This window comes from Elephas maximus, chromosome 3 (genome assembly GCF_024166365.1).
Source record: "Elephas maximus indicus isolate mEleMax1 chromosome 3, mEleMax1 primary haplotype, whole genome shotgun sequence".
NCBI classification, from domain to species: Eukaryota; Metazoa; Chordata; class Mammalia; order Proboscidea; family Elephantidae; genus Elephas; species Elephas maximus.
Genome location: NC_064821.1, coordinates 207,991,851 through 208,007,633, shown reverse-complemented (window position 1 = coordinate 208,007,633; position 15,783 = coordinate 207,991,851). Strand labels below are relative to the sequence as shown.

Sequence of the window (15,783 nt, the reverse complement as noted above, 5' to 3'; positions counted from 1 at the left end):
GTAGCACAGAGGATGCTTAAGGGAACAAAGAAGTTTCTCAGAATAGGGAGCACTGAAGCTGGCAGTATAGCACGGTGGTTAGAAGATGTGCTGGGCTTGAATCCTGGTTCTGCCATTTGTTAGCTGTGTGACCTTGGCAAGTTACTTAACCTCTCTGTGCCTTGGTTTCTGCATCTGTAAAATCGACATAATATTGGTATTTACTTCATGGGGCTGTTGTGAGGATTAAATGAAAGTACACGTAAAGCTTTGAGATCAGTGCCTGGTAGACAGTAAGCACTCAAATGCTAGGGATTACTGGTTATTCTCTGAGCTAGGCCCTGCAGGATGCGTTGGCTAAGCATGGAGAATAACAGTATGGGAACCACGGGCATCTGAGGTAGCTGAGGGGTAAGGCGAGCGTGTGGAAATGATGGGGAGACACAGGTAAGAAAAGCAGCGAGGAGAGACCATGAAGGGCCTGTGCGTCACATTAGGGAGGCTGGCCTTCCCTCTCTAAGTCACCGGCACCTTCTGAGGGGTTTATGGCAGAGAACAGCACAAACGGGCATTTTGGATACGCCTCTCCTGACTCCATCAGAAAAACTGCTCTGGTTGTCAGAAGCCAAGACTTAGTTCTGCAGTGATTCTAAAGGGGTTCCCTGAGGACGTGAAAGTGGCCTAAAGGGAGATGTGCTTATTTACTTTGGAAAAGCCGCCTGAGTGAAGGTTTCCTCAGGGTCTGAGTGGGGACCTAGGGTGGCAGAAAAACTGTATGTAGTGGTAATAACACCAATGTGACATCTGGATGGCACTGGGTCGATTTCTCAAAGCCTCTCGTGTCCACCCTGCCCCCCAGAGCCCTAGAGAATCTATCAAAGTGTTTTTCCCCTCTGGGTCAGTCCCTACCCCTTTCTGACTTTTAAAACATTCCAATCCACACTGTTCCTCCACCCTCCTATGTTTAAAGACAGGATTTCCACCATTAGAGACTTGTTCCTTTGACTTAGCAGGGAGTGGAAGCAAGCTAGCTGTGAAAAGAACAAGGCATCTGGAGTCCCTTAAACCGGGAGCTGAGTCCTGGCTTTTCCACTTTCCAACTGTGAGTCACTCAGCCTCTCTGACCCTTAGTATGCTCACCTGAAAAGCTAGGATGACGATAGTACCACCTTTCTGAAGTCTGTGAAGACGATAACATGAGATCACACGTGTGATAGTTGGTAAACTGTGCCCCAGTCAGCTGAGTTTCAGCGCTGAAGGAACAGGAATTTGGGTATCAGAGAAGGAGGGGGAGGTAATTCTGGGGGCTGGAGCCCTTTAGGGGAGGAGATTCTGAAGGGTGGGCAAGGTCCTGAATGGCCCTGCTCATAGCAGCTGGAGAGGATCCTGAGGGCCTGGGTGAGAAGTGGCAGCTGAAGCTTGTTGAGGAGCCATGGAATCAGGGCAGCGAGTGGCAAAGTTAAATCCTGTCAATTTGGTAACAATGCCTTGGGGAGGCCAAAGCTTTTCTGGAGGGAAATCTGCTCCCCAGCTGGAGCAGAGGGGAGGCGACAGTCCTGTGTGTTCCCCTCCTTTACCACAAGGTGTTGCCACTGCCACGGTAACATTAGTTTTAGCCAGCTTTCAGGAACTTTCCAAGAAGAAAAGGGGGCTTGGTCCTGTGGCAGGGGACATGTGCTGGTTCATCCCAGAGCAGCTTCTAGCGTTCACTGTTTGCTTCGGGGAGCTAAGGAAGGAAGGTGCTTACTCCCCAAACCTGAGCATGGTCTAGGGTTCCAACTGGGCTTTGATATCTGAAAAGGCCCTGAGGTAGTCTGAAGCCTTCCATCCTGGATCCGTCTGCAATGTGCTACATAAACCTAATAAAACCAACTGCCATCAAGTTGATTCCGACTCCTGGCAACCCCATGTGTGTCAGAGTAGAACTGTGCTCCAAAGAGTTTACAATGGCATCGTACATAGACCTAACTCCCGTTCTAAAGTAGTGGGAGCCTGATAAGACCTACAGGTCACCTAAGCCCATCGAGGGTCAGGTAGCTAAGGGGGCACGTCCCAAAGTGTGCTCCTGCAGGACAGCTCTTAAAATAAAAATCTGTGGTCCAATTAGTTTAGAAAATGAGATCAATTAAAACCATAGCCCTCTTAGAGATTCCCATTGTCCAGTAGCAAATGATATTAACATCAAGCTTCAAGTTCATCAGTCAAGTGAGAACAAGACTCAGTCCTAAGTTAATGAGAGTAAGAAATGTGTTTCATAATTCATTTAGTGAACTCTGCATCAGTCTTGACTGTTAATTGAGGTGTGATGGATGGGTTATTTTCTAATTGACTGCCTTTTTTGAATACGTGGGATTTAAACATCCATCCGTGGGGCACTGAGAGAGTGAGTGGGAAGAACTGGGAGCTGAGGACTGGGGGATCAAGCATTCACCCGGCCAGTAACGTGCCTGAAGGACAGATGAGTAGATTTGGCGTGGACTGTTAAGGAAGTCAGCCCAGGGATTCCACAAAGTATGCCCTCAACCCAAAAGTTTCCCCCAGCAGCTGGCGTAGAGTATACACCTAATGTGTATCTACTGAATGAACGCGACTTTGAGAGTAAAGAATACATAGGATTATTAAGTGTATATTAAAAAAAAAAAAAAGCTCTGAGAACTCTGACATTAAAGATCTCACTTAACCTTAACTCAATGATTTCTAAACTTCCTTTGGTCATGGACCCCTTTTTCAGTAATATATTAATATCACACACATAAGGAATATTCTAGAAAACACACCGAGGTATGGAATTCTAACAGAGAAGGAGTATTTACAGAGAATGGGCATCCAGAGAGCAGTACTCTGGGTTTCAGGGGAAGATTTTGGAGAAAGTATGTGAAAAGACTGGAAGAAAATATCCCCAAATCAAAACGCTATTATTTCTAGCTGGTGTGATTATGAACTATTTTTATTTTATTCTCTGTTCTCTGTAGAGGCCTTCCCTGACCCCTTGGATGAGACTGAATTCCCTTGCTATAAACTCCAAAAGCACTTCTGTTTTGAACTCTACTCACCTTTGTATCGCCATTGTCTCTGCCTTCCCTGGCAGGCTGTAACCTGCAAGAGGACAAGCACCTTGTTTATCGAGTTTATGGCTCTGATCGGCACAGGAAGGCTTTCTGGATTGAATAGAATTGAAATAATGTTGTCGTGTTTAGATGCCGTTGAGTCAATTCTGACTCATAGTAACCGTATATGTACAACAGAGTGAAACACTACCTGGTCCTCAGCCATCCTCACAGTCGTTACTATGCTTAAGTCCATTGTTGCAGCCACTGTGTCAATCCATCTCCTTAAGGGCCTTCCTCTTCTTCGCTAACCCTCTACTTTACCAAGCATGATATCCTTCTCCAGGGACTGGTCCTTCCTGATAACATGTCCGAAGTACATGAGTCTTGCCATCCTTGCTTCTAAGGAGCATTCTGGCTGAACTTCTTCCAAGACAGATGTTCATTCTTCTGGAAGTCCATGGTATATTCAATATTCTTCACCAACACCGTAATTCAAAGGCATCAATTCTTCTTCGATCCTTCTTATTCATTGTCCAGCTTTCACATGCATATTGAGGCAGTTGAAAACATCATGGCTTGGGTCAGGCACACCTTAGTCCTTAAAGTAACATCTTTGCTTTTTAACACTTCAAAGAGGTCTTTTGTAGCCGATATGCCCAATGCAATGTGTCTTTTGATTTCTTGACTGCTGCTTCCATGGGTGTTGATTGTAGATCCAAGTATAATGAAATCCTTGACAACTTCAATCTTTTCTCCGTTTATCATGATGTTGCTCACTGGTCCAGTTGTGAGGATTTTTGTTTTCTTTGTGTTGAGGTACAATCCATACCGAAGGCTGTGGTCTTTGATCTTCATCAGTAAGTGCTTCAAGTCCTCTTCACTTTCAGCAAGCAAGGTTGTGTCAGCTGCATAATGCAGATTGTTAATAAGTCTTCCTCCAATCCTGATGCCTCATTCTTCTTCATATAGTCCAGCTTCTCGGATAATTTGCTCAGCATACAGATTGAATTTAAATATTAGTTTTATGTAATATATAAATTTTTATAATGAGCATGCATTACTCTTATAAAAAAGTATCTATTTTTTAGAAAGTTGTCAACTGCTCCAGGGAGTTGTAGACTTAAAACTGGATTTTGTCCTGATTTTGCCATTTCTTAATTTTATGACCTTGGACAAGTCACTTAACTTTGCTAAACCTCTAGTTACCTCTGTGAAATTGGAGACTGAAATATTTGTCCCACCTGCCATATGAGATTGTTGGATAGACCAGGGAACATGTTTGAGGAAGCATACTGAATAGCACATCCAGACAAGGAAAATCCACACAGTCATGCAAGGGAGAGGGGGTTGCTCACCTGGTTTTGCCCACTGGACCCAGAGGGAGCTGGAGCAGTTGCCAGAGTCAGATCTCTAACTCTGTGACCATATTGAAAAGCTTGGACCTCTTACTGAAAACCATGGGCAGCCTCTGAAATGCCTAAACGAGGTAGAGACAGGACCCTATCTGCAGTTTAGAAGGGTTCTTCTGGTTGGAAGGAGCCCTGGTGGCACAATGGTTAAGCTAGTCGGCTGTTAACCAAAAGGTTGGTGGTTGGCACCCACCCAGCTGCCTCACAGAAGAAAATCCTGGAGCTCTGCTCCCATAAAGATTACAGCTTAGAAAACCCTGTAGGGCAGTTCTACTCTGCCATATGGGTCGCTGTGAGTCAAAATGGACTTGACTGGCACCTGACAACAACAATCACCTGGTGCAGCAAGGATCATACAAGGCTGGCTCTGCAGGTGAACAAATTAGAAGGCTGTGGTCTCTAAATCTCTCAAAAAAGCAGAGCTGTGATGAATCATCTTGGAGCGCGGCACATGTAAACATGTGTGAGCATAAAGCTCTCCTTTTCAAGGTGGAGGAATTCACAGAGCCGTAGGTTTAGCTGGCGGTCTCTCCTGAGGACATCTGGTCTGTTCCCCTGAATTCAGGTGATGAGGCGTTTTCACTCCCACTTACCAGATGAGGTAGCTGTGACTCAGGGAAGTTAAATGGCTTGCTGAAGTGGTGACAGATTAAAAAGTCCACACACACACACACACACAAATGTTGCAGAAATCCAGGGGTCAGAGTTCATTTCCCAAGCCTTCCTCCACATGAGTCTGTGCTCAGAATTGTTTCTGAAGATAGTAAAATTGGTAATAGTAATGCTTTCTAATTTATGAAGCATTTTCATGTGGAAAAAAAAAAAAATCCACTGCCGTTGAGTCAATTCCGACTCAGAGCGACGCTTCAGGATAGAGTAGAACTGCCCCACTGGGTTCCCAAGGAGCACAGAATGTATATTATGTTCCCTGAATGTGTACGACACACCAGGCATCCTGGTGTGGACTTAGCACCATATGTATTGTCTCATTTTATGCCCACAGTTACCCTGTGAGGCAGGTACTATTATTATTAACATTTATAGATGAAGAAACTGAGGTTCGATGAAGCTGACTAACTTGCCCCAAATCACAAAATTAGTAAGTGACAGAGCCAGGTTTCAAACCCAGGGTGCTTGGCCGAATTCTAAACACCCAAGAATTGTGTGTCCTTCTGGTTTAATTGTCCCTAAAGCCCCAGAGGTGGACATTTTCTCCAGACGAGACCAAGGCTCAGGGGGTTCAGAGGTAGTATGTGCACCTGCCTAGGAACCTAGGTCTTCTATTCCCGGCTATTTGTACCCTTCTCTGGTGCCCCTGAAGGAAGTGCATGTGTGTGTGTGCATGTGTGCACGTGCCCGTGTGTGTGTGTGCATGTGTGTGGTGGAAGAAGGGGGTTGGTTGTGAGCAGGTGTCACTGATGGTTATAAAAAAACAAAACATTGCTATCGAGCCGATTCCGACTCATAGCAATCCTACAGGACAGAGTAGAACTGCCCCATAGGTTTCCAAGGAGCTGCTGGTGGATTCAAACTGCCGACTTTTTGGTTAGCAGCCAAGCTCTTAATCACTGCGCCACCAGGGTTCCACTGATGGTTATAGCTGTAGATAAATTTTTTAATTTTTGCAAAAAGGACTCTAGCCAGCAAGCTTTAATAAGAGTCATCCATGCCTAAGATCTTAAGTTCTAAGCACTCTGTTAAAGAGCTTTACGTATGTGTAGTATCTCATTTAATACCTTCAATAATCTTATGGTAGGTATTATTACCGCCTCTCACAAATGAGGAGTCCTGGTGGTGTAGTGGTTAAGAGCTATGGCTGCTAGCAAAAAGTTGGCAGTTCAAATCCACCAGGTGCTACTTGGAAACCATGTGGGGCAGTTCTACTCTGTCGTATAGTGTCACTATGAGTCGGAATCGACTCGATGGCAACTGGTTTTTTTTTTTGGTGGTATAGTGGTTAAGAGCTCAGCTGTTAGCCAAAAGGTCAGTAGCTTCAGTCCACCAGCTGCTCCTTGGAAACCCTATGGGGCAGTTCTACTCTGTCCTCTGAGGGTCACCGTGAGTTGGACTCGAAGGCAATAGATTTGGTTTTTTATTTTTTGGCTTTTACAAATGAGTTAACTGAGGCTCAGGGAGATGAATTAACATGTCCAAGGTCATGCAAGTGGTGAATGGGGGACCTGGTCTTCAAATCCAGGCCTCTGGAACTCTGAGGCACAGCCTTGGCAGCAGTCTCAGCTCATCTGCAGTCGCCACCTCCTCCCTCTGTCTGTTCTTCTTTCCCAGTCACAGGACAGACCTTCCTTCTGAAGAACATCTCCACAGACATGTCGGGTTACTACATCTGCACCTCCAGCAATGAGATGGGGTCCAAGTTCTGCAACATCACCGTGGCTGTCCGACTTCGTAAGAGCAGCTCAGGGAGAGACGGAGGGAGGGAGAAAAGGAGGGAGGAGGGCCAAAGACCAGAACAGTCAGCTGCGACCCTGTGGAGATGACTCGGGGAGCCTCTTTAGGGCTACCCATTTGCAGGTAGCTGCAGTGACCCAGGCAAGACGGCTCCTGTCCCAGCCTCCCCTCACCTCGAGGCCAGCCTGGTTCCATTGGTTCTTTGGATGTAGAGCCTAGAACTGACTTCTGCGGCCTGCTTCAGGCCTGTCTGCTCTAAGAGCCACTCAGGGAGCCTGGGGAAAGAGCCAGGGCCAGCTGCCACAGAGTCTGAAACCCATCCTTCTAAGGTGGACACCGTGGCTAGCTTGGGGAGAAGCTGGGGCAGGAGCTGGGTAGCCCAGGTGTCCTTGTTTGCACCTCCATCCCCAAGAGCAGTCCCCAGCCCTGTCTGGTCATGGTCCTGTAAGAACATACCTTTTATTGAGTGCTGCCAGAAGCCTGCAGCTGCTGCTTCACAGGCTGGGAGGAGGTCTGAGGCCAGCCCAGAGCTGGAAGGAAAGGATCTCCCAGCAACAAGTGCCAGGTGCCGAGGCTTCTCATCCCAGCCTCGATCCTCTCCTCTGGCGCCCAGGTCATGTCGGGGGATGAGGGTTGGGTGCAGGACAGATTACCCAATAAGTAAGGAACACGCAAACCCAATCACGCCTTCCCACCAATCTGCAGTGCACAGTTTCACCTGTCCCCCATCACGTCAAGGGTGCAGTGAAACTGCTCTCCGCAGATTGGCAAGTCAATGCGGCTTCACGCTGTGTACCCTGCTCCGTGCCAGCCGTGTGTACTCTGCTTGCTGGCTAATCTGCCCTGGCTGGGCCTTGGGTGGTGTAGCTGCCCTGTTCCGTTGCAGCCTCCATGAATGTGGCCCTGTACGCGGGCATCGCGGGAGGCGTGGCTGCCGCTATCATCGTCATTGGTATCGTTGTCTACTGCTGCTTCCGGAGCAAAGGCGAGGCCCAGGACAAGGAAGACTCGAGGCCGTAAGTGTCTGGGTGGGCAGCACCCTGGGGATAGGTATGATTTTTATCACCCCCGTGTTATAGCTGAGCAAAGAGCAGTGACTTGCACAGTACAGAGCTTGCAGTGCAGTCGCAGGACTTGACTCCAAGGCCCATATTTTTCCCATCTCTGATCTCAGGGGACAGATTGTCACGGGGTCTCCTTGTCTCATGAGCCAGCCTGTTCCCTTAATGTCCTCAGCTCATGAGTGGAACACGCTTGTGACACCTTTCTGTCCATCTGAGCCCAGTCCTTAGTGCCCTGTCCTTCTGCAGCCGGTGAGGTGGGGGAGAGTGGGTCTGGTGGCTGCTCTTCATACTAGGCCCAGCTGGTATGGGGACCCCAGGGATGCAAACCCATCGTCTCTGCACCCCCTGCCTTGCAGGAATCGGGAGATCTACAGGGAGCCACCAGAGCAGATGACAGAGCTTTCTGGGGGGCAGGATGAGGAGGACAGCTTCAGGGATGAAGACCAGAGGAGCTCCGGGCGTGGGTCCCCTGACCACCCTGGCCAGTGATGGGGGCCTCCTGCAGGCCAGCTTCAGAAAGGCTAAGGGGGCCCTTCTCCTGCCTCCCTGCCTCCTCTTTCCTCTCCAAGTCCCATTTTCCTATTCTCTCATCCCAGACATTGATGGGGGATGTTTCTTCCCCTGTGTCCACTGCTGGAGATTTTGGCCTGGCTGTGAGTGGGTGGGGTTCTCATTCATGACTGACCTTACCAGCTGCCCTCTCCTGTGAAGTGACCCCTCCTACTGCCATGCCCTTGTTCAGGACCTGCTCCCCGCCGCCCACCGCAACCAGGCAGCTGCAGGAGCTCTCTGAAGCATAGCACTGAGCATGGGGCACCCCACCCTAGAACGCTCCACAGAAGCCATGCCGGCTTCAGGAGGCCGGGACCCTGCCTGCTCACCTAGGGAGCACTTGGCAGATGGTTTGCACTCAATACATTTTTGGCAAATGAATAAAAGAATGAGTAAGTGAAGGACTCCCTATTATCTAGCCAATTTAAGTGCAAACTTCAGGACCCACCCTGGCCTGGCCTCCAGCTCCCCTTCCAGTCTCATCTCCACAGCTTCCCTGTACATTCCAGACATTTCTAGCAAGGCCACACCAGCTCTCACTGCACGCTCCCTCAAGGGGCCTTTGTGTTCCCTATTCCCCTTGGAATGCCCACACTCTTTCCCCCTCTGCCTGTCAAAACCCTACCTGTCGCTCAAGGCCCAGCTCAAATCGCAGTTGTTTCTAAAACCCTTTCCTGGTCTGCCACATGTTGGTGTTGTTAGGTGCTATCCAGTTTGTTCTGACTCATGGCAACCCTATGTACAACAGAACGAAACACTGCCTGGTCCTGCACCATCCTCACAATTGTTGCTACGCTTGACCCCACTGTTGCAGCCACTGTGTCAGTCCATCTCCTTGAGGGTCTTCCTCTTTTTGCTGACCCTCTACCTTACCAAGCATGATGTCCTTCTCCAGGGACTGGTCCCTCCTGATAACATGTCCTTTGTATGTGAGGCGAAGTCTAACTATCGTTGCTTCTAAGGAGCATTCTGGCTGTACTTTTTCCAAGACAGATTTTTCCTTCTTCTGGCAGTCCATGGTACATTCGATGTTCTTCACCAACACCATAATTGAAAGGCGTCAATTCTTCAGTCTTCCTTGTTCATTGTCCAGCTTTCACATGTATATGAGGTGACTCAAAATATCGCACCTTAGTTCTTGAAGTGACGTCTTTGCTTTTTAGTTTAGTACTTGAACAATCTTGTCTCTGTCCCACAGCCAATCATGGGCCATGTGGTGCCCTACCTGAGCACTGTCTCTGTCCTGAGTTAGAGTAGGAGCTTCACGGGCAGGGCCCAGGCCTCCCCATTTTGTTCTCGCAGAAGCTCTGGCAGCCAGCTTCCCAGCCAAGTGGGAGCCTAGACCACCACCAGTTGCCGTTAAGTTGACCCCGACTCGTGGCGACTCCATGTATGTCAGAGTAGAACTGTGCTCCACAGGGTTTTCAAAGGCTGATGATTTTTCTAAAGTAGATTGCCAGCCTTTCTTCTGAGGTGCCTTTGGATGGACTCGAACCTCCAACCTTTCATTTAGCAGCTGAACGTGTTGACCCCTTGTACCACCCAGAGACTCCAGCGGTAGCTGAGTCAAGCTCAGTTTGGAGAAATGCTCCCCGTCTCCGGCCTCCGCGATGTGCCTGTGAATGCACTGACAGCTCCCATCCAACCCCATTTTTTAGGTTAATGAATCAAAGATGAGCTGATTTGAAATTTACACACACGAGCATGTACACATACACAGGCACTTCGCTGCAGGTGGGCCAGGACGCTCGTGTCAGGGTGGCTCCTCTCAAGGCCAGGATAGCTGACGTGCCCATCCCTCTCTCCCCAGCCCATGCTTGCTCCTGCTTGTTCCTGCTCCCTGCTCTCTGGTCCCTGGCCAGGCCGCCCGGCCCTGCTGCTGGCCCTGTCTTGCAGACGAGGCTGTCTTACTGGCCCTCCTACAGCTTTCCGCTTCGTGTTGAGCATTTCTGCAGAGTGCAGGCAGGTCTTCTTGCCCAGAGGCTAGTCTCGCCCAAATGCAGTTCCCTGTTAAATAAATGCTGGTGTCTTTTCCGGATGAGCAGACAAGCAACTCTGTAAATCTATTGTTCACTTGTGTTCTTTTTTCACTTATTTTTTTTAAAAAAAAATACATATTTTTATATATTTTGTTAAATTCTTTGCTCCATTCAAAATGCTTGCAGTAATAATAAAGTTTTCAGTGGAAAATCTTACTGCATCTTTAACGTGGGTTGTGTTCACGCCACAGCAGAACCCCTGCTGCATTCGCATGTACATGTCTTGGGCCTCTTCTGCTTCCAGGGAGGGGTGAGGTGATGGAGTTGATCAGGGGGAGTAGAGGTCCGAATCCTGGGGATCCCATTGCTGGTGGCAGCAGGAGGGTCAGACAGTGTCTCTGGTAGTTGCTGGGACAGGATGGAGCCCTACCTGGTATTGGAAGTATATTCCAGGTGCCTCCAGGTGCACCAGCGGCAGGAAGACCATGGCGGGCCTGGGAGTCAGCCCACGTCCTCAAGAATGATGGTGGGGACGTTCTTGCCAGTTGTGTCCACAACGGCCCGCTTCCTGAGAAGGGGAGAAGGCGGTCTCTTGCTCTCTCTGTCGGAGAGAACTGGTGACTCTGGTTCCATGGTCGGGTCTCAGTGTTGACACTGCCTGTCCTGCGATTCGTTCAAGATTCCCTCCACCATGTTCCTTCCCATGTTGCCATGTGCTCCCTCCTCTCCCGGCACCTGTCACAGTGGTCTGTTGTTACCTGTGTATAGGCCTGTCTCTGCCTGGGCCTGTAAGATTCTTTTCTTTGTTACAATTTGATTGTAGATGATTAGGTTTATGGAATTTTTTTTTTTTTTTACTTTTTTTTAAGCAATAACTCCCCATCCTTCCCTTCCCCACCTGTAAAACTCTTGAGGCTAGAAACTGAGTCTCGTTCATGGCCTGACGTACATTGGCACTTGACAAGTGTTTGTTGAGTGTGTAATGTTTGGGGTCCCAGTATCTTGCACAAGAATATATCATAGTCATCTAGGTACCTTGAGGTGCCGTCTAGCCCTCACAGCATGTTCTTGAGCTATCTGTGCCAAGGGCAGGGGTCCTTCTCCCCCAGTCTTGGCCTGGCTTGTTTCTGCCCCCTTGAAGCGCTCTGAAGATTTCCCTACCTTAGCCCCGAGTTTAGCTAAGAAAATGAAGGAAGTGAGTACCCATTGCATTAATTCAACCATGAACGCTTAGTGAGCACCTACTATGTGCCAAGCACTGTGCAGTTCTAGGGTATATAAAGGTTGCTAAGATGCTGTCATGAGCCCTGGTGGAGCAGTGGTTAAGCACTTGGCTGCTAACTGAAAAAGGTTGGTGGTTTGAACCCATCCAGTGGCCCTACGGGAGAAAGACCTTTTGATCTACTTTCACAGAGATTGTAGCCTGGGAAACCCTATGGGACAGTTGTTCTCTGTCACATGGGGTCACTATGAGTTGAAAACTGCCTTGATGGCATCCAACAACTCAGAAGGAGCGAAATGACAGACTAGGAACATACTGAGGGGTTTCAGGAAAGCTTCAGAGAGGAGGTGACACTCGAGCTGCATCTTGAGGAGAAGCGGAGAGTCTGACACACGGAAAAGGAACGGCGCTGATATTTCTGTCATCCAGCTCAAGACCCCATTACTTGGTCTCAAGTCACGTAATCAGTCGGTAAGGCTACCATCCAGAAACTTGGTGGGAATTAGATTGTTGCAGCTTCTCGTACAGTTAAAATTAACCCAGCAGTACAATTTCTTAGGCTGATAGGCATTTGCTTCTCAATCTGTGCTTTCTAGCTGGCAGTTCAAAGATGAATGGTATTTTAGGAGAGAGAAAAAGGCTACCATTTGTTGAGCAGAGATTGCGTACTAGACATTTATTAGGCACTTGAGATAGTTTTTCAATAACTCTCACTTGTTGTTTCAAGTTTTACGGCATATGGCAAAGTAAGGTGTGCATGCCATTACTTAAGGAAAGATTCTGGTTGCTCAGAGAGGTCCCCACAAAGTAATACATACCTTGATAAGTTAACCGCGCTTCAGGGTCTTGTTTTTAAGTTGCTTTTGTTGGCACGATGAAATAGCATTCATCCTCATAGTCAGAGTCACATTTACCAAGCTCACAGAGCCTGATGTGCAATACCAAACACTTAGCAAACACTTAGGCAGCAATTACTCTGGACAGCCACTGTTCTAAGCACTTTTCATCTATCAACTCCTAGCCCTCACAGCAGTTCTATGAGATATGTGCTATTATTATTCTCATTTTCAGATGGGGAAGCTGAGGCACTGGGAGTTCAAGTAATTTGGATAAACATAGAATGTCAATCTGCTAATTTATACTTGTCAAGTAGACCAGACTTTCTGTCCACATGCATTTCTGAAAAACCTTGCATTCTGTAAAATCACAAACTAAAAACAATGGGGTTTATGGAAAAATTAGGGTTAGAGGCAGACTATATAAAGCCAATGAAACTTTGCAACCAGATTGCTTCCAAAAACAATACCAATAACTGTGAAAATAGAAGCATCATTAAATCCTCACTGGCTAGCATCACATATGACCGTCGGCCAACCTTAAACCTTTTATCCCTGTGAGCATTCATTTCTAATAGAGACCAGTTTATCAAAATTTAAAAAAATAATCTAGGCAGTTCCTCTGACTGTAGAGTTGGGGATCTCTCTCTTAAAAATTTGGCTTTCATTTCACGCAAGTTGATTTTTAGCTATGAGCTTATCTTTGTACTTGAATTTTCTGGTTTATAAATAGACGTATCCTGCCTTCACTGGCTGTGGGGACCAGGGTACGTTGGAGGGTAGGTGTGCTATTAGCTCGTCTTTTTAAAAAAATGGTCAGGGGTGTGGCCTTCTTTCTTGGCCTTTTTTTTTTTTTTAAATAACACAAGGGGAATGTCTTTTGCATGAGTCAGCTTAAATCAAGTTATGCTCTGGTAAAAAAAAAAAAAAAAAAACCCTCAAGATCATGGTTTACAACCGCAGAAAGTTATTCCTTGCTCACTCAACATGTTGGTTCGGCCTTGCTCCACATCCTCCTTGTGATGGTTCATTTTATGTGTCAACTTGGTTGGGCTATGGTGCCCAGCAGTTTGGCCAGACACTAGTCCAGTTGCTGTTATGGAGCAGTTAATTAAATCAGTTGGCCTTAAGTAAAGAAGATTACCTTCCCTAATGTGGATAAGCCTCAATCAGTTGAAGGCGAAAGAGCAAACAGGAATTCCCCCAGGGTGTGTGCTGCCTCCAGACAATAAACACACATTTTGGCAGAACTCTGACGTCAGCCTTCCCCTCACCTTGCCCACAGCTCTTGTGACACAAGCCTGCAGGAGTCTCCACTCCAATTTTGAACTTGCCAGCCCTGCACAATCTAGTGAGCCAATTCCTTGCGGTACATCAATTTCTCTCTCTCTTTCTCTCTCACTGGTTCTGTTTCTCTAGAGAATTCTAAGATATTCCTCATTCTAGGATCTAGGCTGATCATTGGATCCAGCTTCTGGAACACTGCTGATCTCATGGTAGAAAGAAACAAACAAAACAAATGACTGAATCATGAGATGACTCTTGAAGCTTCTGCTGAGCAGGCACTCACATCACTTCTGTTCCTATTCTATTGCCCAGACCAAGTCACACATCATCAGGGCAGGGTTATAGCCCTCCCTCAGAGCAAGACAGTGATTGGTTTCTTCATCTGTACTCACAGCTTCCCCCAAACACAATGGAGAGTGAATCAAATCTTGAAATCACTGAACACCCATTTCTTGTAGGAAAGGAAGACTCTTGTGCAGAATATTCAGCATTTTTCTTAAGACCACCATGTACTGCTCAGGCTTTCATTGTGGAAAAATGTGTTCCTCTTTGCTTCAAAACCCTAGAGCATTTAGAGGCATGTGGCCCTGCCCACACCTTGATTTTGGACTTTTTTTTTTAGCCTTCAGAACTACGAGAGAGTGAGTTTCTGTTGATTCATGTCACCAAGTTTGTGGTAGTTTGTTAAGGCAGCCCTAGAGGATGAATACAGGAGGGGTATCAGGAAGCAGAAGTTGCAGAGCGAGGAGAGTGGGGTAGTGAAGGGAGAGAAGACAATGGAGCTGGTTAGAGCCATGGGCAGCTAGCGCTCAGGCCCACTGGGGAGCATCTAAGAAGCTGTGCCGCACGTGCCTCAGAAGTGTCCTATTGACAGGACGGGAGGCTGAGGCATTTTCCACCAACCTCCAGCCCGTACAGATTCTGTTGGTGGCTGATCGTCCTCGGGCGTTCAACTCCCCCACCCTTCCCAGCTGCGCCTGCATAGCTTGTGTAGCATCCTCCTGAGGCAGGAAAGGACAGAGACTGTAGCATATTCTCAAGTTGCTGCAAAGGTATCATCGTTAGTTGCCATCAAGTAGACTCCACCGCAAAACAACCTTTCCTAGAACAGAACAAAATATTGCCTGGTCCTGTGCCATCTGCATCATCTTGTTCGTCATACCAAACCAAACCAAATCCATTGCCGTTGAGTCAATTCCGACTCATAGCAATCCTATAGGACAGAGTAGAACTGCCCCATAAGATTTCCAAGGAGCGGCTGGTGGATTGGAACTCCTGACCTTTTGGTTAGCAGCCAAGCTCTTAACCACTGTGCCAACAGAGCTGAAATCAGATGGCCAAGGGAATGAAGCGTAGGGACCACAGCATCTGCCTGGGCCCTAGTTCCCAGGTCTGGGAGTCTACAAGGCTGTCCCATCTCTAGGAGCCCCTGACACCAAGGAACCTCTTTACATCTGGGCCTCAGGCACTGCTTCTCTTCAGGAAACTTCTTTCCTCATTGCAGTCGCTGCCTCAAGGGTGGGAGAGGGAGGAGGGCCCAGTCAGGGCCTCTCTCTTTGTATTTGCTCTGACTTGGACGGCCTTGCTGCTTGCCACCAATTCTTGCAGTGTCAGGCTGCAGTAGCTGTTCTTCTCCTCACCTCCTCTCCTCATATTTTATTACGCAAATAACACCCACCTTGTATGTTTGTTTGCTACCCACAACCTCCCCCCCAGAGTATTTTTGTAAGTGCGCTATGCTAATTTTTTTTGCAGCAACCTGTAAAAAAAAATTGGCATAGCAGTGCTTACAGAAATACCTCTGGGGGCATAGGGGGCCGTTGGCCGTTTTTTGCGTAAAAATACGGTAGTGACTAGACAGAGGGTGGTTTGCTCAGGTAATATGGGGAAGAGAAAAAAAGCACAAAATGGAAGTCTTTCCCCAACTTGAGAGTCCCCCTAGACTCTATTCTCTCCTCAATCCAACCAGCAGCTAGTTCAGCAGATTCTCGCCTCT

At 47.7% G+C, this 15,783-nt stretch overlaps 1 protein-coding gene across 1 annotated transcript in view; it reads left to right on the top strand.

Moving 5' to 3' along the window:
* GPA33 (glycoprotein A33) overlaps positions 1-10,536 on the top strand; it is a 45,921-nt gene extending 35,385 nt beyond the window's left edge. Inside the window, exons 5-7 of the mRNA XM_049881136.1 lie at positions 6,725-6,844; positions 7,734-7,863; positions 8,268-10,536. Coding sequence (XP_049737093.1) covers positions 6,725-6,844; positions 7,734-7,863; positions 8,268-8,400 — 383 coding nt within the window. The 3' untranslated portion in view covers positions 8,401-10,536. The remainder of the gene's footprint in view (positions 1-6,724; positions 6,845-7,733; positions 7,864-8,267) is intronic.
* Positions 10,537-15,783: the final 5,247 nt, after the last annotated feature.